Source organism: Trichoderma camerunense (assembly GCF_050948025.1).
Source record: "Trichoderma camerunense strain CBS 138272 chromosome Unknown V8C40scaffold_2, whole genome shotgun sequence".
NCBI lineage: Eukaryota > Fungi > Ascomycota > Sordariomycetes > Hypocreales > Hypocreaceae > Trichoderma > Trichoderma camerunense.
Genome location: NW_028145368.1, coordinates 299,738 through 322,740, shown reverse-complemented (window position 1 = coordinate 322,740; position 23,003 = coordinate 299,738). Strand labels below are relative to the sequence as shown.

Genomic DNA, 23,003 nt, shown 5'->3' with positions numbered 1-23,003 from the left:
TGGGACCACTATGAAGCCACTGTCGAGCAATCCTGTGGCGCCAGCTTCAGGCAACTGTGGCTTGAGCGCTGAATGGATTTCTTCGAGACCCACTCACGGGACTTTATCACGCTTCGGTCTTTGTTCTCATGACGACTCTTTATTATACTATATTGAAATTGTCCATGTGCTGAATCGACACTTATTAATCAATCCATGGTATTGTGCACAGCCCTGGACTGACCTGATTCTGGGCAATTCGGGTCACATTCTCACCCCCATCGGCTTCAAAGCTATGACCGGCCATGGCTTTCTTCAGCAAATCAGTCAAGGGCCTCGCTGCTCGTGGTAGCAGGGCTTCACTTTCGCCTTCACCTTCACATCTAGCCCAAACACCCTTTCCCGCAATCCGAAGCAAAACCACTTCAATCCCAGGACATCGCAGCTTTCACCTGAGCGCTGTAGGAGATGCCGTCTTATGGACAGCTGACAGTATCACCTTCATCCACCATGCCGGGCTGCCCTGGTTCATCTCTATCCCCCTCGTAGCTGTCGGTGTCAACTTTTCGTTTCGACTCCCAATTCAGTATTACACAAGGCGCCTCGTTGTCACCAGAAACAAGTTGACGCCCCTTGTCACAGCTTGGAACTCTCGGCATGCGGCGACTGTGCCGCAGGGCCAAGGTGAAGATGCAGCCCGACTTTGGCGGCTGCGGGTGGCTGGTTTGACAGAGCGGTCTCGTGCACGGATATATAAAAGCTGGGGTGTCCAGAGATGGAAGTCATTTGCCCCTTTCCTGAGCATGGCGCCTTTTATTGTCGTCTCAGAAGCTCTGAGACGCCTCTGCGGTGCCCCCACAGGATGGCTCAGTCATTCATTCGGACTGGTAGACATCCAGGCTGTTTCATCAGCCGTAGAGATGTCTCGCCGCTATCTTGATGAATCCCTGGTGGACGGCGGTTGTCTCTGGTTTACAGATCTTACCGCCATGGATCCTTATTATGCGCTTCCCATCATCTGCTCGGCACTGCTTGCCCGGACGTCATGGGGGAGGCTGTCAAAGGACCAGCTTCGGGCCTTGCTGAGTGTCAGTCCGCCTCAGATGCCACAAACACCTGCTACCAGGATTCGGACAGCGGTAGGCCGAACACTTCTTTTAGTCCCCCTCTTCCCCATCCTCTTTGCCGACCTACCCAGCGCAATCTTCTTGTACTGGGCATCGACGTTTGCCCTCAACGATGTCAACGAAGCCATCCTAGGGAGACTATTTCCACAAAAACCACCGGCATCTTTAAAGCCTACACCGAAGCCGGCGGCAGTACTGCCATATCTACGAGGAGTGGTAGATTCCAAGGAACAGCCAGGTCCGAATAGATAATAAAATTTTGATTTCAACGCGCTCAAGGTAAAATTCCAAAATTGCCCAAAGTGATCCGAATCCTACCTATATACATCTTCGAAAAAACGAGGTCAGGACATTGTATAAACCAGCCATAAAACACGCCTGGACAAAAGAAAAGAACAAGGAAAAGGAAAGGAAGAACTCCGTGTAGAAACAAAAACACTAATTAGCCCGGTGTATCGTCTCGCGCAACTCGCATTCAGCCAATAAAGATGGCCAGAAGAACAATGGTCAAAATGACGGCCATGATAAGAAGCAAGCAGCAGCCCTTGTTGCGCGCCGCCTTTTGGTATCGAGCGGCTTGACGAGTCTCTACGTCAGCGCCGCGGGTGCTTTCGTGGATATTCTCAACGGTATCAGAAATGGTGATGAGCTGCTGGCCCTGCTCGGTAACAATCTGTGCCACTTGCTTGAATAGCACATTCAAGTCGCCAACGCCCTGCTCGATGTTTCGGATTTCTTCTTCTCGCTCGATGATCAAGGCTTCCTGGAAGTCCACCTCGTCCTGCGGTGCCAGTTGCGATAGTTGCTGCTGCTGTTGCAGTTGTAGCTGTTCCTCCCCCCCGGCGCCAGATATTTCTGATGCCTGCGCCTCTCGGGCCGCAGTAATGGATGCGCGCTCTTTTTCCAGAGCCTTCCTCTGCAGACCCTGGAACTCCTGGAGGGCCGTCTGAAAATCGCTCGAGACCTTTGTCTGTTCGTATTTTTGTTGTTTCTAGCAACATGAGTCAGCTCATCATCATTTCGCATGGCAAGATGCAAGCTCAGACGTACGGTAAGGTCCTCCCATGTCTGCAGCTTCTTCACGCCATCGCCAATGTCCTTGCAAATCTCCCGAGACTTCTCCATAGTGTTGTGAACCCGCTCCCGCAAGCGAGGGGTATCTTTCTTAGTCCCCAAGACGTTGACATCGTTGGCAAGCTTGCGGTTATTGCTTAGCAGGGACTGCAGTTTGTTTTTCAGCTCGTACTGAAGATCTTGGAACGCAGGGTCGTCAGTGTAGCCGGCGCCGCCCTGGCCGGCCTCGAGGCTGTTGAGTCGGTCGTATGCCATGGTCGCGGCGGTTCACAGGGCGTAGTAGAAACGGAACGGGAAACGCGAATAGGGGAATATGGTCCGTATTGCTGGTATATAGTGTATAAGCGCCGCAGAAGGATAGAAGCCGACGAAATGCGATGCGATTCTAGCGCTTGCGAGCAACAAAGACAGCCAAGACGAGCCGTTCGGGATGCAAAACGGAAGATGAATGAAACCCGCTGGGACGATGGGGCTCTACGTAACCTGTTGCGACGGCCGAGTTACGACATGCATGCAAGTCACTTGGGCGATGGCGCGCCAATCAGAGGCGACGCCACCCATTCCACCTTTGCTTATCGCCACGTGACGCGTGCAGATAGAGCCAGGCTTGGCGCGTCTAGCGCAGCTCTGCACAGCTTCATGGTTGCTTAGCCGGTGATTTTTCTTTTATTTACTCCGTTCATTACATCTCGTCCACCCACGCATTGATATCCCATCTCGTCCAGCGTCCTTTCTCGACCCGACGTTCCATTTCTCGGAGGGAATGCGCCAAGACCATGGCGGGCACACAAACGCGGCGAGCCCCCTATAAGGACACTCTGCAGCCTGCGTTGCATCGACGCTTCTCCTCAACAGCTAGTCTGTTGTTGGCCGTGTCGTACCTCCAATCGATCCTGCTGAGCAGCTGGGACTCCTGTGAGAAGCCAATCCCTCCCCCCAGCCTTCTGAGTGCCTCTCTCTAACCAAGGGCGAAATTGAATGTTACAGATTTTTGGTCCTGGTTCCCTCTCGGCCCGGCAGGCTTTCGAACGCTGCTACTCTTCGCGTGCGGTCTCACCATTCTCGTTCTCCGAATCGCATTCTACCACGTGGGCATCAAGACGACAAGCTCAGGCCTGCATAGCTTGGCATCTGCACTTCTCAGTCCCCGAACCTACGAGACAGCCTTTTGGTACGGTACTTCGAGTCTGCTCTACTGCGCCATCTATCTAGGAACGACAGATGAGGATTCAAACCTTCATTGGATCAACTACTTTAGTGGCGACCGCGCCAGGCTAAACGAGCGACCTGTCTTCTTGGCCTGCTACATGATCACGTTCGCGCTCATTCAGACTGTTGAGCATTACAGACATGATACCGACCGTCTGGATCTCGGCGCGCTGGAAAGGAAGCCTGCAGCGGAGCAAAAGAACACGGGTATCATATCAGGATCCCTTCAAGCTGTTCTGGAGGAGCTGCCTATGGCCCTAGCTGAATGCTTCAAGCTGGCACTCATGACTATACCTGCGACACTCATCCTTTACTTTTTCTTCCTGAGATCGTTTGCCTGGTCGTGGACTTTGACATTCCTCCGTCCATTCTACAACCTGCCTAGAACTAACATGCTTCCATCGTCCTGGCCCTCGGATATCTACCTCTTGGCTCGTTGTGTTTTGGCAGGAGTTGGTGTTGGATTTTTGTGGGCGGCCGGAAACAGGGCGTTCTCAATTTTCATGGTTAAGAAGCCTCTGAAGAACGACAATCCCTTGACGTCTGATTCCAAGGACCCCAATGGCAGTCTTCTTAATGGTCTTAAGAGCAAGAAGCTCTCCATCAAGGTAAAGATATGAAATCGGGTTAATATCACGTTAAATGTTTTGAATGCTGACAAATGGAATCATAACAGTCCTTTGCCATGTGGGAATTGGCCCTCACAGCTCAGAACTATGGGCCCCGGAGGCAAAGTATTTTCAACGACATTGACCGCCAAGGTGGCCCCATGTGGTCTCAGATATACACAATCTGCATGGAGACTCTAAAAAGCATCGAGTCAAATGTTGATGCTTATGGACAACCAGCAGCACATGCAGCTCCTGAAGCCGCACAGATCGAAGAAAAGCAACGCTCGTCAGCCCCGTTGAGGGAAGATACTATTTTCGCCAGCCAGTCCCGACAAGCAACCCTTCGGACTGGGGTTGAAAAAGCCCTGGACAAACTTGCACGGAACCCTGGCTCAACACCCGCATCAGAGCTTAGCCCTATCGCTCGCAAAACCTGGCAGAGTGCCAAAGACCGAGTACTGAGCAAAGAACAGCAAGAAGCAGTCTCCCCTGACCATTTAATGGACCAAGCCAAACAGGTGGCCATTCGCCTGATATCAATTGGATGGATTGGCGATATAATCCGGCAAAGCTTCCGAACGCAGTTTGCCGCCGCAGTCCTAGGCGGTTCATTTGCCGAGCCAACCTTGCACGCGAACGCAGCCACTGCACTCTGCCAATTGGCGGTACACAGCTTGGCAGAGGACTCATATGGCAACGTTCACAGAGATGTCCCAAGCATAATCCGGACCCTAGCATCAATCATCAAGAAAGTAGAAGGGTTGAAGGCACAATTTCCTCTGCATTGGACCGACGTAAGGGGATTGAAGGAGTGTCCCGAGGTGGACGAGGTGGTGGAGGCGTTGAAGATAGGCTTGGAGCAGGTCATTTCCAAATTCGAGCCTTACAGCACTGATCTGAGGCTTACGCCTACCGACTTGCGGATCGCAAAGGAAGCTATTGGGAAACCAGTAGAGCAGGCACCCAAGCGGAGAGAAGTGACACCCGAGCCCAAAAAAAGAGCTTCCATTGAGACAAGGACGAATGGAGATCGGGCAGAGAGGAAACCCGCACGAGCAGACTTCAAGCGGGTAGAGTTCAAAAGGGTAGAGTTCAAGGAGCCGGAGATGGAGCAGGTTCGATAGCGGAAGCAGGGCTTTGTGAGACGAAGACGAACTGGATGAGCAAAATGTACTTATAAGAACTGGAACTGGGAATTCCTTTGGGGGTTATGAATGTCGCATATCGCATGAGACGATACCGGAGTTTGAGGTTTCACTATAATCAACAATACCAAAACACCTGAACAACATGTTGGCTCACAAAGAAACAAAGAAACAAGGGAAGAAACAAACAATCGAAACAAAACAAAACAAAACACCAATCTATGTAATATCAAATAATGTCAACCTTTGTACAGCTGCATAAGGCAAAGTGCCAGCCAAGTCCAATACTCTGCTGCAGGGTCTCAGCCACACAAAGTCACGCGTTGTGAACCCAGCAAAGCTGGGCGAAGGTATCCACGCTTAGCGGAGCAGGTCCCGCGTACCTTGCATTGCACGCGCTAAATGCCTGGTCGCCTAGTACATGTACATCATCGGCCATTGCGCCCCTACGACGCAGTACCTTCAATAGTACGGCATCAATCCTTGCTCCATCCGAGCTCCCTAGCGAGGCGCCTGTAAATTACCTGCTGGGGCCCTGCTGGGCAGGTACAGCTGCACTCGCAATTTCGTCCTCCTGACTGCTTGTTCCTCCTGACAAACTCTCCTCTTCCCCCCATGACATGACGATATCGCCTTTTTGCCTCCCCTCAACAGCACTTACGGCAGCGTCTCGGATGATTCCCCATCAGCTATAGCCATGCGACCGCGATTATTCTCATCCGAATCAGAAGGGCGGCGACGAATCAGTTGAGACCAGCACCAGGGCGCGTTGTCGCCATGGCGCATCACAGCCTTTTCTTGCGTATCCTCTACAGGTCCCTTTACCTGTTCCTCTACGTCGTGCTTTGCGGCCTGCTTCTCATTACCCCGAGCGACGCCATCCAGCGATCCGTGGTCAACAGGCAGTGGTACAACATCTGGATCATCGCGTCGGGCTATGTCGTCACAGTCTTCATCGTCGGCTTCGTCTACGTTGTGCGGCTGTATGTCAATCGGACGGTGTTGGCGTCGATCCCCAAGTCATGGGTGCCCATCGACAAGGGCGACGTCAAGGAGGCGGTTTATAAGATGATTGGGGCTGGGCTGAGTAAGAGCTCAGCGATTGCGTATGCTGCGCGACCAAGGGTTGACGAGGAGATGATGGGGGACGATCAGGATGAAGACGACTTGGAGGACGAAGCGCGCACACGAGCGAAACTGATGGCGTGGAACGAAGAAGCACTGGAAAGAGACGAGCCGATTCCAATGCCGCCGCATCGTCCTGTCTGGGGCGTCATCGAACACGGCGGCTGGGCGTCTCCCAACTCGCCGGATCTTGCCAACCTGCAGTACAGCAGTGTCGTTGCTGAAGTTCCGAATCTCATAGAGGCGCAAGCGCTTCGACTTGCGCCGTCGGACCCGACCTCTCAAACCGACCCTCCGATGTTGGATCCCGAAGCTGCAGAATTATTGCAAAGACTCCCCAGCATGAGTCTACGAGACTACTTTGGCCATTTGGCCAGTCTGGGTGTTGCCGTCATGGACGAAACGGTGGCCGAGTTCCTATCGAAATACGAAATAGCTCGTTTCTCCACGAAACCAATCTCCAATGCCGAGTTCCGCGAGCTAATGCATCTCTTTGCGGAAATCTTACGATCGATACAGCCTTTGGACCCTACGGTCTTGGATCACCTGTATGAAGAAGACGAAGAGGAGGGGGAGAGGATGCATAGGACGGGGACACCGGAAAGCGACATCGACAATGATGCGCCTGCGGAAACGATTCCGTCCACTCCAAGAACTATATCACGACCTTCCACAGCGAGTACTCAGCGCTCTGTTCAGAGACGGACAAGGCGGCGCACCAATACATATCGTACGGCGCCGAGTACGCCCGGCAGCAGAAGACACATGAATATGACACCACACAGCGCCAGCACCCCTGGCTTTGTGCAGATGCGACGGACCTATACCTCCAGCCAGCATTCATCAGCCGCCAGCCTGCGATCCAAGTCGTCGGATGGCTCAGGATCCGTCATCCGTCTGGCAGACAGCGGGGACGCCAGTGACTTGCCATATATTCTTTCCTTGACGGAATCGACGGCGACGAGATATTGAGTCCCAGGCTGGCCCGGGAGAAATTTCATGAATGCTACGCTGCGATGGGTTTTATCAAAAATAGACTGTAACTTTTTATCGATGAAGGCTCCAGAGGCCAGAGAGGATACGAGAGTATGAAAGAGATATCGAGTACTTTTGTGATTTTAGACGAATAATCATATATATATAATTTCATTGGCTCAATTGGCCATAATTTTCTTTTACATTGCTTCCCAAATCTGCTACCATAGTTATGCGCAAGAATGATTGATTGACGCTTCTAGAAGCACGCAGCTATTTTCCCAAAGGAGTAACCGCTGGACCCCACTGAAGCTCCCGGTGCTTAGAGTGACGCTACTCCAACTTTTTTTTTTCTTCCCAGCGACTTTTGTCCATCAATATCCTCTTCACATTCAATAAAACCCAACAACTACTGAGCCTCTCAAGTTTCCTACACCCATTGCTCTATCAAATCAATCAAGAATCAACAAACAATGCGATCATAACAGCGACAATACGCGCAATTCATCTCGAACATCAAATCCAGCATCTTCCAATCTCACCAACAATGCCGCCGCCCTCATCAAAACCACCTCCCCTCCCCCTCGCCCCCGACCGCGCCGCCATATCCAACAAAATCTCCCTCCTCCTCTCCAACCGGACATCCCTCCTGAAAACACTCAACCCTCCCTCTTCTTCAACAGCGCAGCAAACAACGCAAACGCGCAGGCACAAGGTCAACGCAGATGACATCGAGCAGCTCTTCTCCGGACCCCGGCCCAACGAAGGCGTGGGCTATGTTCCCGACCGTAAAGCCGCTGCGGGAGACGCGGCTGCGAGGGAAGACCGGATGTTGAGGGGACGGTTGTTGGGGAAGAAGGGGCAGAGGAATGGGGGAGGGAATGGGAAGAAGTTTGCTGCTGTGGAGAGTGAGAGTGATGAGGAGCCTGGGAGGAGTGGGTTAGGGAAGAGGAAGAGGCCGAGGAGGGAGGTGGAAGAAGTCGAGGAGAATGAAGATAAAGTGGAACAAGAGCTGGGAAAAGAGGAGGTTGAAGATAAGGAAATTAGTGGTGGTGAAGGAGATGTTGAGGATGCTGCTCCGGTAGTACAACAAGAGACAATAACAGATTCCAACGGCGGCGATGAAGCGAAACGGAATAAGAAGAAAAAGAAGAGGCAGAGGGAAAAACAAAAACAAAAGCAGAAGAAACTCGGCAATGCCTCATCATAATTCTACCATTTTCATCATCATCAAGAAGCACAAAAGAATAAAAGCGGCCAATATCAAAATATTATACCATCCTATAATACTTTTTACCACAGCATAAAACTCATGAGAGATCTCTCCTATATACTTTATCCCACCATCCTTCTGAAAAATATAATCTCTCAATCCAACCCCCCTCCCTTCTCTTCCTTGATATTACCGCCAGAACAGCAATCTTCCCCTTCTCTTCCTTTAAATAACCCCCCTTCTCTTTGCTGTTCCCTTTGCGCGAGAGCCACACACCATTGCCCCATCTTCAACCCGACCAAAGACCATCTAGACCCTTTCCATCCTGACTTTCATGCCTTTCCACCAGGCGAAAGAAAAAACAAAGCCAGTTTTCCTCCTCTTACTACGACAGTCAAAAAGCAGTAGTCCAAATCAGACCCCAAGGTTTTTAAAGATATAGCAACTTTTGTTCGGCGTTTCAACGACGGATGAGCAAGGTAGCCTCAGACACGGCAGGATAAAAGTTATTTCCAGCAGGTCATGTTCCATCAAGGATCGTATTGAGAGGCTCGATTAAAAATGATTGACGCCAACTCATGTCGGACCCTGGTAATGTCCCCAAAAAGGACGTTGAATTAAGAAGAAAGGAGAGGCGAGGTGGCTCCACAAGTAGAAATATGTTTTGTAGTGTGCCATGGAAATGGTCAAGATCCAGTCCAAGGATGTTGTTTGTTATTATACAATCGAAAGTGAATGCGAATGTGTCAACTCGGAAACGGCCGTCACCTTTGAGCGTAGCTAAAAGAATCTGATCGGCCGTGATGCTGCCATGCCTAAGTATCCAATCTGGATTTGCAAAACAATAAATCAAAAAAAAAGATAAACCAAGAAAAACACTAAAGAAAACCGAAGAAAAAAACATGTGTGAGGTATTGATATTTCTTTCAAACGCCAGCCTCAGAATGCGACCCCTTGGTCGTAAAAGCAGCGCCAGAACTCATGCGCCGTGGTCATGATCCATCCTTCCTTTCCATCCGAACGTTACATGCCAGAGGCTTTCGACACCGTATCACTGTCTTCGTTTCCGCTTCCTATCATCGTCGCCCCGGGGGTCTTCGTCTTCGTCTGATCGTTCAGCAGTATCGCTGGGGTTGAGAATATGTGCCATGCTCCCTCTCCTGGTGGGAGGCGCCGACGATTCCTTCAAGGCCCCAATCGTTTTGCTCTCACGGTTCGATGCCGAGTTCCACGACCAGCTGCCAAAAGTGTCCGAGCCACCGCCCGCGCCATTAGAAAAGGGGGCATGCGGTGGCGTCGCCGGCCGTGAGTGCGGATGGCCATGAGTAGGAGGAGCTTGCAGGGAGAATGAAGAGAGAGAGTCTCGTATCCTCTGATCCTCTGGCGCAAGTCGGTTGGGAGACTGAGGCCACACGGGCGGCGGCACAGTTCCTGACGGGAAAGGAGGTGCATTTGGCTGCCATCCGTGTGCGCGAATGTCGGCGGCGGTATGGCGTCTAGCCAGGCTGTTGGGAACCGTCTCCACGTTGGAAAGGGGGTGAGGACCCGGAGGAGGAGCTGGCGCGGCATTGCGCAGAGGTGAAGATCCAGCACCGCCGCTGATGGATCCGTAGGGTCGTCGCGTGCCGATGGATAGGTTAGAGGGAACGGCCGGACGGTAAGATGGCTGGTTCCGGCCCTGTGGGACGTTGAGAGTGACTCTTCTGGTGTCATCCTGCGGTAGCTGTCTGGGCGAGACGGGCGCGTTATCGACAGTGCCGAAGAACTGTTGCCGGGCAGAATATACGGGTTCGTGTGGCTCGTCGAGTGAGCGCAGCATTTCTGCTTGCCTCACCATTTCGCCCTGGATTGACAAGACTGTAAACGGTTCATGTTAGCCTCATCATGCCTAGCTATTTTAGCCAGATTGTTTAATGTATGACGTACCATCTCGATGAACAGGATTGTCCGGAGGCACAAGCGACAGCAGTCCCTTGGACAATTCCTGGTTAAAGTAGAGCAGTCGACTTAGTGTCTCCATGACTGCTTGGTTCTTAACATGCATGTAATGGGCCGATTCTTCGCTTCTCTGGAGTCTTGCCGCCGTATCATATAATGAGTGCTCTAGATTGGCCAGTCTAGCATCAATGCTATCTGGCGGAACCTGAACAGGCTCAACTGGAGTGCCGGGCTGAGAGGTGGACGTCTTGGGGAAGGTGTTCTCTCGGTTGACGAGAGCGTGTCGGCTCGCACGACGCTTGATTTCTCGAAGACCAACGAGGTCACCACGCTTGAAGTTTCCGTTGCCGTGCTTGAACTCCCAGAGTGTTGTTTCGGGGTTGCCGGTGTGGAATACGTCTCGTTCTAGATGAGAGTGTGAGTATCTCTGTGCTTGGTCTATTCAAGGAATAATGGAAATGGAAGCGGTCGGTACCTTTGTGAAACCCGTACATGTTGAGTTGTCGTACAAAAGACGAGATGTTGGTGTGCTTGAAATATTGACTAAGGGGGCGAGGGTGAGCAAATTCGTCAGGCCAGAGGCTGTTTGTCGAGGGGTTGCTTACGATAATACCTTCGAAAAGTCGGCCGAGGGGGACATGACGAAGCTTTCGGCGGAAGATGACCATGAAATGAGATGTTGTATACTGGTATCCTCCAGCATGCTGCTTGCACCATCAGTAGCCGTCGCTTAGTCCGGGGGCACCCGGCGAGTTGATGAAAGGGGGAGGGGAGGGTTCAGGATCCTCACTTGTATAGTTTGTGGATGAAGGCAGTCTGGACGATTTTGGGCTGATGAACAGCGGCCGCGGCGGCCGGAGGAGGCGCGGGCATGTTAATTGAGCTCGTCACGGCGGTGTGCTCCTGTGGCGATGTGTTGCCGGACCGGGCGACGGCCGGCTTGCCATTGGCGCTGGGGTCGGAGTCGGGGCCGTGGGCGGTAGGCGAGTTGTCCTCTGGCGATGTGCCCTCCATCGGATGGTCGACGGGACTAGGTGGAGACATGCTGATGGTAGGTGGCGGTACGGAGACGGAGATGGAAACGGGGACGATTCGGGAGCCGGGCGAGTCTTGAAGTCTATCGATTGCCGGAATGGATTTCTGAGAGGTCTCAGTCCTGTGGGCCATCTGTACTGTCCCCATTGCGGTCAGCCAGCGATGGAATGGGATCTCCAGCGTGTGAATTGGGGAGAATGAGGGGGTGGGGGGGAGAGAAGAAGGTGATGGTTCAGGATTTGTAGCGGCGTTCGAGGAGGAGAGGCGGGATGTGAGGAGGAAAAGCGACTGAGCGGGCAGGCGGGCAAGGAGGCGCAAAGAAGAGCTCGGAGCTGCGACAACCGGCATTGGCTAGCTCAGGGAAGCTCCGTGGACTAGCTACTCACCTCACCTCATGTCTGCGGGATGCAGCACTTTGGGGTCGCAAGATGAGGGCGGACTGGCGTGTCGTGTTGTTGCAGTTTGGGTGGAGTCGAAGCAGCAATGGAGATGACAAAAGTTCTCGAGTTTTCTTATTTGTTCGTCGAGGGCCGCACACACGCCCACACCACAGCACAGCAGACAGTCTCGGGGCTCAGGCACAGGCACAGACGTCGAGATCAGCCTCGCATTTGGAGAGGCCAGGCCCGGGGAGCTTCTAGAAGCGGCAGCTGTTGCCAGAGACTGCGGACAACAGCAGCGACGGCGCCGGCGCGAGGGCGCACACGGAGGTAAGCTGTGTGTGTGTATGTAGCTGTATGCACTGCACGATGCTAGTGTACGAGGGTCGAGGCCACTAAGAAAGAGCTCGACGATGCAGCAGCAGAGGCGAACTGTTTGGGGGCGAGGCGGTGACGGTCGAGGCACGTCAGGGAACAAGATGCGCGGACAAGAGGAAAAAAAGAAACAAGGAAAAAAAGATGATGAGGACGATGATGCACAGCTGCGGCCCGTCGAAACAGCAGCGCAGGAGCTCGCGTAGGGTTGATGTGTCTCAGCGACGGTGCAACCAGACGGAGCAGAACCGTTACGGAGGTGGGAATAACTGTGCTGTACATGCAATGACGGGGGGGGGAGGAGGAGGTTGTGGGATCGGTATGCAGTACTTGCGCCGCCCATTAGATAAGTCGTGCTCTTGTACCACAGCAGGGTGCGGTACGGAGCAATGGCCGCTAGCTGGCCGCTGGCAGGTACCTCGAGGGGTCGGCAAACTCGACTGCGGTGTAGTGGGCGACAAGTACCGGGTACAGCGCCTGTGCTGGGAGGCTTTAGGCTTTAGGCCGAGCTGCGACGGGGACGAATGGAGAATGGAGCTGTCGGCAGCTTTTTGCGGCAGCGCTTCCCCATCTATGGAAATATGGGAACACAGGCTGTCAATGGCGGTGGTATGTACCTTGGCAGGTAGAGGTACATTGGAATTGGATCGAGATACTCGACGAGAGTCCTCATGGCGCAACCAAAGCAAGGCCAATAGAGAGGCACGGTACGCGTATCAGTGACATCGAAGGGCTGAGGTGATGCCCGGATATCGATCTAGGTAGTCTACAGCTTACAAGGTTTTGCCAATCACGAACAGAACAGCTCAAGCTTACTCGTACTGATTGATAGCTGTCAACAAGCCTCTTTCGGAGCTCGGGAACCTCTTCACAGGCCCGAGGTGCAGGCCTTAGGTAATGCGGCGAGCGCCTTGTACGTAATGCTGGCACTGCGGAACACTTGCGGAAGGGCGTGGAAAGGCAAGCAAAAGACCAGATGCACTATGACAACAACAATCACCAGCATGCAAAAAACCTTGACTAACAGACGAGGTTCCCCATGATTAATAACCATGCCAAGTGATTGCTTCAACAGACCAGGGACCGATGTTTCCCACTGATGTTTGCCAGGTAGCTGAAGTTGAACCACCACACTCAGAACAGCTTGTTGGCGTATACTACTCGTAGTAATAAAACTTGATGCTACAAACACTAGGGAATCGGGCAAATAGAACTCAACATTCTTCCATTTCTCCAGAGACCAGGATCACGGAACATGTACCGGTACATGCAGCACCTGTGTCCAAACCACCAAGGTACTTGGACAGCTCATACTAGCCGCCGGCATCCTTCCTTCAGACCAGAACCTTCTGTCTCATCCTTCACCAATGCTGGGCGGGCAGATACTAGATCCGATCTCACCAGCAAGGTGAGATGGATTCAGCCATAGGTCCGAAAGAAGAGCCCCTCCCCGCAACGAAACCTGCGCACAGACAAGGAGACTTTTATTGGTGGCTTGCTGACAGGCCGTCAAACCGACCACAGGGAGATTTGGGCCATGAATGGGGTTGATAGACAGACGGTGGGTAGCACAGAATCAAGCATGTAATCTACTTGTATATATCATATATCTTACATAGCTCAACAGGTCGACCCAATCATGAATACAGTTGTCAAGATAAGATGAAGCAATTACAGAAACATCACCTGGACATCCTCCATCATGAAGCAAGTGAAACACTGCCGACAATCCCCCTCTCAACTTTCACATGAAATTTGATCCAGAAAAAGGGCTCCTTATCTAGCTCCTCCGTGCTAACCTGCCTTTGGTAGCTGCCAGTCTTACGTCGGCGGCGCCAAATCTCATCCCCATCTTTTTCTTCTGAGGAGTAAAGGAGGCCATTCTGGCACTTTTCCGTCTGTGCGTCTCGTCTTTGCTCAGGTTGACTGCTAGTTACACGAAGCTACCTAGTTCAAGCCCTGTCCAATCCTCCTCTTTTCTAAGCCAAGGCTGGCAATCAGATGCAAATTTCATCAATGCCAGCGCACTCGCACCCGTGATTCCGGTCCTGGCGGTGGCACACGCGAGCTCCATTAGCCACAGTTCTGCTAACATCAGCATCAAACCAAGGGCCGGCCACTTATTCAGCAGCCATCTTCTTCATGCTAACAGCTGCTAGCTGAGCTAGTGAGTATAGCTTCCATCTAAATCTCCCTATGACTATCTAAAGAATGTTCCAAGTTTGCTGCCGAAAAGCTGCTGCCTGAATGTTTGCCATCAATCCCCCAATGGGCCCGCAGCCACTTCACTTACTCGCACTCGTACCGGTGAATTGACCTTGATCCAGCAATTGCTCCTCCGCAATCCAATTCCTACGGGGTCGGCCAAGTCCCCCCAATAGGCCGAATATCAATCCGTGGCACCACAGGACGAATTGGTTAATTTGCTGGCTGCATGTCCCGCCCGTCCGTGCATATGTACGAGTGCGTGCGACACTCACCGATCCGCAGGGGGGGATATGGATACGGACCCGGGCCAAAAGAGAGACGACTTTTGGCCAATTCTTTTTGCTGTAGCGAGATGGCCCAAATATTTACTGGCTAAGGTACCCGTACATGTATGATTACAGTACCGGGCGTATGCAGCCCCTTTTTTCTTCGGTCTGTCTACTCTTTTCTTCACAGGTGCATGTACTCCGTACTCCGTATGTGCCTCTTTGCTGGGGAGGGTATCATTTACAACCCGAAGAAGCCCTCGGTGTTTCCCACCGCCGTCTCACCAACTCGGTCCAAATGCTTCAAGTTGTCGAATTCGAGGCTCTGCAACAACAAGCTAAACCAAGAATGTCACCGTCCCTGCAAGTGTCAGATTCCTCTTTCTGCCTCTGCCCGCGCTTGCTCGAGGCACTATTTCGTGCAAGAGACCGAGCTGCTGCGGCGCTAACAGCTGCCGATCTCGGGATGTTGCCAAATTATATTAACTGTTGCCGTCAGATCGGCGCGCGGCATAACCACCCTGGCAGCGCCTTGTTTTTGCAGTCTCTTTTCTTATTCCCTCTTCTTAATGATTTTTCCATTCTCTCGCTGCTTCTGGTTTGCCCACCGGTGACCCCTTTCTCCCCCTGGCATTCAGGTACTCCAATTAGATACATTCTCCGGCTGCTCCAGCCAACCGGACACACTAGCCAAATAATATGCACCAAGGAGGAAATATCTGGCGAATTCCTGCAGGAAGAACATGGCTGTATAAAACATGTTACCAGTTTCATTCTAATAATAATAGACGTCGTCAAATAATGGAAGAAATAAAGTAAAATACAACCCGTCTTGGCTCGGGCAACCACTGGGCAAACTCATGCACCTTGGCATCGACCAACACGAATAGCATCAGATACATCATCCTGCATATGACATCCATGATTCTCCTGGCTCTAGGCACCGACTTAATCAAAGCGGTAGGCAATAAAAAAAGACGGAGCCGAGGCGTGAAACCACCTGCATAGTCCCGCCAACCCTCTCCAAAAGTCCGAGGCTTTTCATTCCTTCTCCCCCTTCTTTCTGAAAAAGCTTTGATCACGTCTGGTTCGGCGGTGGTTCTAATTGCAGTAACAATACCGCTTTTACCCGTGCAAGTGCCCTCGTCGAAACATGCAGAATAGGGCAAACGCATGTTCCGTAGATGGATGCTTTGCCCGTAATCCCTGCCCTGCTGCTTTTTTTTTCTCCAGGGCTCTCTTTTTTTGAGCGAGAGCCGGTAACCGATATGGCACCAATTGCTCGTGTACTTCGTATTTTGGAGCTAGGTACGGAACAATACCTTAGGCAGATCCATGGTAAGCCCGGATGATCGAGGTGATTGATGCTTATTTCTCCGTGACCCTAAGTGGGTGGTGTATCTACCCGGGCAGTAGTATTATCATCCATGATATCAGGCATTGAGCTTCAATGTTCACCTCACTCACTTACAGTCCGGCAGCACACCTACAAGACTGCCAAGCTTTTAACTCCAACATAAAGTCCCCCACGCGACATTTCGAAACAAAAAATCCATCCTACTTTAGCACCGAACAAAAAAGTTCTTTGTTGCAACCAAACCAAACCAAACCCCCCTGTTACACCCCTCGGGCGAACTAGCCCTGTATGTACGCATTGAGACGTGCAGCAAGAAAAATAGCGGGCACTTTTAAACGGTCGAAAATCCGACCTGATTCTAGAGTTTCCACCGTCCATCCTTTTTGGTCTGCCAGTCCCAAAAAAGTAGGCTTCCAAAGGAAGGGATACAGGTGTAATTCCGAACCCCGTTTTTTTTTTTTTGGCCCCTCTGCTCTTTTTGAGGGGCAAAAGGAAGAGAGAAAAAGACACAAGGCTTTTTACCCGAGGTAAACGGGAGGCAGAGAGAGAGAGGAAGTGAGATGCCCCGATACTTTGCATCGCATCGGAGCAACCGCCCAGAACTTCTTCTAGCTCCCGCCACTTCTTACACACAGAAGTACAAAGTACAAAGTACACTTTAGTATCACCTTGGATTATACAGCCGCGGTCAAAACGCTTAGCTCCCCGAACCTCACGAAAGCTTTACTCATACTTTTTCCGCCTTTGGTTACCATTAGCAAATGTTAGTATGCACGTGTATTCTCTGGCCCATATTTTCCTTGGGACTTTGGAAGAGTCGACGTAGATTGGAATGTCAGGTCGAATATTCCCCGCCTCTAGAGAACGGGACACTTTCGTAGTCCGCGATAGTGTAGCCTCTAAAACGAGCGTATTATTTACTAGACTTGGGCTAGGAGGGGATTTCGAATAGGAAATAGGTCCGTTTGGAACACCTCTCTTGTCAATGGCACTGGCGTCAATGAGCATTGAAGAGAGATCGAGCAATGAGACAAGCAAAACGTGCTTCTTGCCGGGTAAGAGACAAGCAAAAGTACATACTCCTTAGTAGCTGAGAAGTTATACTACTTTGTGTAGATGAGTCGTAGCGAGATCAATTGGTTCATCAAATATAGTAAATGCCAGAAAATAGGCCTCATAACTGATCAATAACTCGTGGCATCTACGCTTATCAAGGAATCTTGACAACTCAACGTAGATACAGTCGAAAATTTGGTTTGATGTCGTTAACTTCCTAGGTAACCGCAAAAGATATCAATTGATCAATCAAGAGTGCTATCATTCCACATCTTCAAACATACCGAGTCTGAAGAGATATATACCTATGCTAATCCTTCAACCAAATGCCAATCATCTACCTTGTACTACACATTTTCCCACCTCGTCAAGCCCAATAACCACAATCCTGTGAAACACTCCCATCCATACCCATACCCCTTTCAAATATAACAACATGTATGAACCATTTCCCATCACAACAGAACCTCAACACCCCGCTCACAAATCATCGTCACCACTCACCCTATTCTCTCCAACCTCCCGAATCTTGTCTCCTAAAATCGTGCGTCCGTACCGCTCTGCAACTTTGTACGCCGCCTCCATCATCCGGCCTGTGCGGTCACGCATCAGTTCCACAATCTCAAGCGCACGCATGCCCCTATCCTCGCCCTCGCGACACTCCACCGCCAGAAGCTGCAGAAGCGCCTTGTCAATCTCCAGCTCGATCCGTGACAACAGAGAGCGCTGAGAATGACTTCCGCTGGTGGCATCGACAAGGTCACGGAGCTGGGCTGCCTGCACGCCCTTGAGCATAAATAGTTGCTCCAGTTTCTTCGTCTCGGCGCCTTCCTCCTCCTCCTCGTCATCATCTTCGTCCATTGCGTCATCTTCTCCATCACCTGAATTGTCCTTGCTCTTCTTTGACTTGGGCTCCTGCATTGAGTGCAGGGGAATCGAAAAGTCAAACTCTGAGAGCAGAGGCCGAGGAAAGTATGGATACTGGTCGCCACCTTTGAGAATAATGCAGTGAAACTTATTTTCTGCCACGGCAATGGGGAAATACGTCTCGGTCTTTCGACCAGAGGCAAGACGGGATAGAAGCCTGGTATCCAGAAGAGGCACCCAAGAGGCCCGTGACGGCTGACGCCAGTGTAGCAATGTCAGCAGTGTCCCTGTCGAGTCATAAATGCAAGGATCCTAATAACTGGCTGTTAGAATTGTGTTTATACATATGTTCTGGTCAATACTTACACCAATGTCAGAAAAGAAGGCGCTCTTCAAGGTTGCGCCTTCGGGAAGTGCCACTGTATCTTCGTTCTGACAAATCTCGTCCCTTTTGACATTCTCAATGGTATATTGGAGGCGTGTGTTTCCGTCAGCAGTGACAGGGCCGTTGCCTATTGTGAGAACGTAATCTCTCCAGCTCGCACATGTAACCATGGGCGTGCTCTTGGGACGATAGACACGGTATGGTATTCCAAACAGTGTAAAAATGCGTACATAGTTGGCACTCGTCACAACAGTAACAAAAGACTCGCTCAGTGACATGGCTGTGACAGCCTCCCCCTTGGGAAGCTGCGTCCGCCAGTCGGATCGCTGCGTCCAGGTTTCATGAGGACGATAGAAAATAGTCGCCGGCTGATCGTCCTTTGGGGGACACGAAAACAGAGTGCCGCGCTCATTGAGACATGCCTTGTCGTACAAAAAGGTGTCTGTGAAGTGAAAGTCTCTCTGAAACTCATGGTCGTAGAACTCAACGGTGACGGTATGGTGCCCGTCTTGATCCACTGTCCAGACGAATCCAATGAGATTCAAGCAGAGGTACTTTCGATTACCCCTCCATGGTGTTGATCCAGGTTGAAACGCCTCGTGATACTGGGGGTCCAGGAGATGCCTCCTCTTGTTGGCGTAGTCACCGGTACCTTCATCGCCTACACGGCCTCTCTTCTGGCCGGTCGTATACCCAGCACCGTCGTCATCAACGACAAAGCCATCGTCATCACCATCTGCATAGTTTTCATCCTCCAAATAGGAGTCAAGACTGCCCAAAGAGTCTCGGCGAGGACGCGTGGGAATATCGCGTTTCTGGCCATTGACTGCCAGGGCCCTTTTGTTGGCAGATATTTCTAATAGGGGGTCGTGGATAAAGGGGGCTGGCTGCACCGGCAGCTTCAGCATCGGAGAGTACTGGTCGGAGAGAAAGTCGGGGTATATGTAGACCTCTCCCTCCGTGGTCGTGAAGGAGAGAATGTTTTTGGACGGGTGCCACGCCAAGTCGATGACATTGGAATACTCGTAACGCTGAATGATGTTCTGCGTGCTGGTTTCCCAGATCAGGACCTTTCCGCCTTTGCAGGCCGATGCCAGCATGACGCCGTTGGGTGACCAGGCGAGGGCGGTAATATCTGCCGAGTGGCCATTGGTGAAGGATCGTTGCTTCTCCCAGTCGTTCTTGGATACGACTTGGATGTCCCGCGTCGGCGTCGCGACAGCAAATGCCCTGCCATCTGGATGCCAAACTGCCTTGACCGAAGCCTCTGAATCTGTGTCCCCGGCGCCAATCACCCCGTCCACCTTGTGTATCAGCTCAGGCTGCTCTGCCGTCAGAGAGTAGATGTATATAATTCCGTCAACACAGGATATGGCAGCAATCCGGCCATTGGGATCCAGGCTGACGTGTCGAGCGGCGCGGCCATGTTCGTTGAGGTGTCGTAGCTGCTTAATGTCCTGCGTATTCACGACCTTGACAGTCAATTCGTCGCTGGCCACGGCGCACCACTGCGAGTCTGCGGAAAGCGCCACATCTCGCACCGGGAGCGACGTTCGCACGAGGAAGCGCTCAAAGTTGGACGTCGCGAGCGAGTAGAGGCTGACGGTGCCGTCCTCAGAGCCGACAACGAAGAAGTCCTGGGCCGCAGCCACAGCCACGTTCTGCTCTTGGCAATCGTCAATGTTTGTCGGTTCGCCGTCCGAGCCTGTCTTGTAGAGCCGGATGGTGTTGTTGGAGCCCACGGTGACCAGCCGGCTTCCATCCTTGGTGTAGGCGCATCGAGTCGTGCCTTGAGTGTGCGCAGGCCTCGGTCGAGGACGAGGAGCAGCTGTCGAGTCCATGATTGCAGCCTGTGCTCGTCAGGTTCGGTGCATGTGAGAAGCTCTTCAAAGTTGGGTTCTAGCTTCAGTGCAGGGAGACGCGTCTAAGCGCGTATCAATTAAAGTCTGGGCGGTGTCGCGGCCCCGCGGTTGAATTTTAGCAGCAGCTTGTCTTGCCAGTGAGCCCCGCCATTTGCTGTCATTTTGGACCATTGGATTCAAAATTCGGGAGCCTAGCTGGCTATGCTTACATGTTTACTATTGATCCGATACTCTTGCAGCTTGATCATCACGATATATTTATTCTCTTGTTTAATTTATTCGGCAGCCTAATTAATCCCTGAACGTCTTCATAGCATATAAACCGGCGTTGTTGCCGTCTCTTTCTCTTCCTCTTCATTCCATCATCAGCCAAGATATCCATCGCCATCCCCTTTACAAATCACACACCCCACCACCATGGAAACCTCAGATCGAGACGCCTTCTTTCAAACCGAGTGAGTTGGAGAGAAGCCTCCTTGAAGTTCCTCTTGCTTGCTCATTCTAATCATTCTCATAGTGCCTCTAATGCTGAGAGAGAGCGCAAAGCTCTCAAAGCTGGCAACAAAAATGGAGACCCGATTGCCATGAAATCCAAGATTCTGGCTGCGGTCCCTGACCCCTTTTCTCCTTCAACCGCCATTTTCATCGCGGAATCAGCAGGCTTTGTCCGCCGCATAGACCTTGCAGTGAGTATCATCTGTAGCTAGTATTAGATATGATACGAAAACTCATCACTCATCCACTGCTTCTAGTCTGCTACAACAAAATCAACCTATCGAGGACCCAAGGCCCCCGTAACATGCGTCGCCATTGGAGGCAGTGGCAACAAGACCGTCTTTGCCGGCTCATGGGACAAGGACATCTGGTCTTGGGATGTCGAGACAGCTCAGCTCGGACGCAAGTTCAGTGGCCACTCGGACTTCATCAAGGCCGTCATCTGTACCAAGGTCTCCGGCAAGGAGATCCTCATCAGCGGCGGTGCAGACAAGAAGATCTTGGTCTGGGACATTGAGTCCGGCAAGCGCCTCCACACGCTTCAAGACCCAACCACGACAATGATGGCCGTGCAGCACCTTGCCATTGACCCTGTCCTGAGCACGCCTGACGCCGTGGTCATCGCGAGTGCGAGCAGTGACCCTCACATTCGCCGATGGAAAATCACAGCCACCGGCTTTGAACAGTTGACCGAGGCATTCCATGATCGGCCCGACGCCGAGAAGCTCACCATTGCGGAACACGAGACGAGCGTCTACAAGCTGGTATACGATCTCGATAGCGAGGAGGGCGATCTCTGGACAGCTAGTGCGGACGGCACCGCTAAATGTCTCGCTCGGGCTCGCAACTTTGAGGCCGACGATGTCTTTACCCACGGGGACTACGTCCGCGCCGTGATTCCCACGGAAAGCTGGGTCGTCACTGCGGGAAGAGATGAGAATGTCAAGGTCTGGGACAGGTCTTCAGGCAAGCTGTACTGCACGCTGGAGGGGCACTACGAGGAAGTGACGGATCTGATCCTGCTGCGTAACTCGCGAGGATTACCTGAAAAGGTTTGTAGTGTTAGCATCGACGGCACCATTCGTACATGGCCTCTGAGCAAGGGCGAGTTGGACGAGGTGGTCAAGAAGATTGAAGAGTCCAAGAAGCCGGTAGAACAAGAGGCTGAGCCGGAGTCGGGTAACATGTTGACCGCAGAGGAGGAAGCAGAGTTAGCTGAGCTGATGGATGATTGATCAATTAGGTAGTCTTAGACAGCCAACAGAATAAGCACTTGGAAGAGTCTATTCTCTACATCTCATTTGTTGAATGCTCTTATTTAGGGGGTTGCTAATGGGCGGGCGCAGTTGGCCCAAGAGTGTTGGCTCAGAGATCCCTCGTGACGGCTACCTGCTTCTAAAACCTTCGATCAACTAGTTGCAAACGGAAACACGTGGTTGCTGAAGTACATAACACTGCATTTGATATGAAACTGTTGACGGTATGTCATCTTCACCGACTCTTCCGGTTCTACGCGTAGCATGCTGAAAAGCAAACGCTGATTTGCCTACCTGCATATCGACTTTACCATCTTGCCGGGTTCTCCCCCTATTTTACAAAATCATGCTAGTTATATGAGCCAAATTTGGCTTCAAATCTAGTTATGCGTTTTTTGTTTGTCAATCATTATGAAGCTAGCAGGGGAGGTGCACAACACGTTGTTCTCGTAAGGAACTGACATGCGCAGAGGAGTCCGTTTGCCGTGAAGCAAATCACTTGATTCGGTTCACAGCTTCTCCTGGGGTCATACGTAGCATCATGGAAAGAAGCTATGCGGCACGTTCGACCAGAGTCGATCAAAGCGGATAGGTAGCTCAAGTGGAAAGAGTTGGCGAAGCCACAACGAAGAAAAGAGTAGCAGCATGATGGGCATCGCGGCTGAGGAGTGTAGCTAGCATAGCCAGTGAATCGAATACTACCTACTCCTTCAAGTTACCGGTAAGCTGCCCAACATTGACGAGGCGTGATCGATGAGCCACTTCCGTGGCCTAAGACTGGGCTAGCTGAAGTTGGCCCCGAATCTCCGGTAGCACTCCGCCGCTTATTTCGTATACGACGCTGTGCTTCTATGATTAGAGCTAGCAATCTCCAGGTTGGCTGTGAGGTGTAGCTCAGGCCGGGATATATGCAGACACTGCAAGATGCTGTACTGGTCTCATCCGCACTGCGTTTGCTATGCAAGCGGCTCTACAAGCGGCTCATGCGCCGCACAGAGCACCAAAGGGTCATGATATCACGCATGCCGCCTTGTTGTAGCGCATGGATGCACAGGTTGTTGCGGC

At 51.8% G+C, this 23,003-nt stretch overlaps 8 protein-coding genes across 8 annotated transcripts; 5 read left to right on the top strand and 3 right to left on the bottom strand.

The window, feature by feature from the left end:
• Positions 1–24: 24 nt before the first annotated feature.
• Positions 25–1,609, top strand: V8C40DRAFT_89755 (uncharacterized protein). Its single transcript, XM_083223577.1, has one exon. The coding sequence runs from the start codon at positions 285–287 to the stop codon at positions 1,356–1,358; it is 1,074 nt and encodes a 357-aa protein (XP_083077514.1). The 5' UTR covers positions 25–284; the 3' UTR covers positions 1,359–1,609.
• On the bottom strand, positions 1,470–2,678 carry V8C40DRAFT_89752 (SNAP receptor PEP12). The gene is made up of 2 exons (XM_083223576.1): positions 2,157–2,678; positions 1,470–2,097 (listed from the first exon to the last, which is right to left on the bottom strand). The coding sequence occupies exons 1-2, from the start codon at positions 2,433–2,435 to the stop codon at positions 1,582–1,584; spliced, it is 795 nt and encodes a 264-aa protein (XP_083077513.1). The 5' UTR covers positions 2,436–2,678; the 3' UTR covers positions 1,470–1,581.
• Positions 2,679–2,861: 183 nt separating this feature from the next.
• V8C40DRAFT_232034 (nucleoporin protein Ndc1-Nup) lies at positions 2,862–5,582 on the top strand. The gene is made up of 3 exons (XM_083213054.1): positions 2,862–3,095; positions 3,168–3,997; positions 4,066–5,582. The coding sequence occupies exons 1-3, from the start codon at positions 2,957–2,959 to the stop codon at positions 5,122–5,124; spliced, it is 2,028 nt and encodes a 675-aa protein (XP_083077512.1). The 5' UTR covers positions 2,862–2,956; the 3' UTR covers positions 5,125–5,582.
• A 122-nt stretch (positions 5,583–5,704) lies between these two features.
• V8C40DRAFT_232033 (uncharacterized protein) lies at positions 5,705–7,448 on the top strand. Its single transcript, XM_083213053.1, has one exon. It carries the CDS (start codon positions 5,923–5,925, stop codon positions 7,240–7,242), a length of 1,320 nt encoding a protein of 439 aa, XP_083077511.1. The 5' UTR covers positions 5,705–5,922; the 3' UTR covers positions 7,243–7,448.
• Positions 7,449–7,617: 169 nt separating this feature from the next.
• On the top strand, positions 7,618–8,589 carry V8C40DRAFT_232032 (uncharacterized protein). The gene has a single exon (XM_083213052.1). It carries the CDS (start codon positions 7,793–7,795, stop codon positions 8,453–8,455), a length of 663 nt encoding a protein of 220 aa, XP_083077510.1. The 5' UTR covers positions 7,618–7,792; the 3' UTR covers positions 8,456–8,589.
• Positions 8,590–9,509: 920 nt separating this feature from the next.
• V8C40DRAFT_261217 (HSF-type DNA-binding-domain-containing protein) lies at positions 9,510–11,578 on the bottom strand (the record flags this gene model as incomplete). The annotated part of the gene is made up of 5 exons (XM_083219238.1): positions 9,510–10,315; positions 10,385–10,801; positions 10,872–10,939; positions 11,002–11,100; positions 11,187–11,578. The coding sequence occupies 5 exons, from the start codon at positions 11,576–11,578 to the stop codon at positions 9,510–9,512; spliced, it is 1,782 nt and encodes a 593-aa protein (XP_083077509.1).
• A 5,750-nt stretch (positions 11,579–17,328) lies between these two features.
• On the bottom strand, positions 17,329–20,272 carry V8C40DRAFT_232025 (chromatin-binding protein CTF4). The gene is made up of 2 exons (XM_083213051.1): positions 18,307–20,272; positions 17,329–18,252 (listed from the first exon to the last, which is right to left on the bottom strand). Exons 1-2 carry the CDS (start codon positions 20,164–20,166, stop codon positions 17,554–17,556), a joined length of 2,559 nt encoding a protein of 852 aa, XP_083077508.1. The 5' UTR covers positions 20,167–20,272; the 3' UTR covers positions 17,329–17,553.
• Positions 20,273–20,365: 93 nt separating this feature from the next.
• V8C40DRAFT_232024 (WD40-repeat-containing domain protein) lies at positions 20,366–21,991 on the top strand (the record flags this gene model as incomplete). Its single annotated transcript, XM_083213050.1, has 3 exons — positions 20,366–20,642; positions 20,705–20,873; positions 20,940–21,991. Coding segments are annotated over exons 1-3 (1,181 nt in total), but the record flags the coding sequence as incomplete, so codon positions are not given.
• Positions 21,992–23,003: the final 1,012 nt, after the last annotated feature.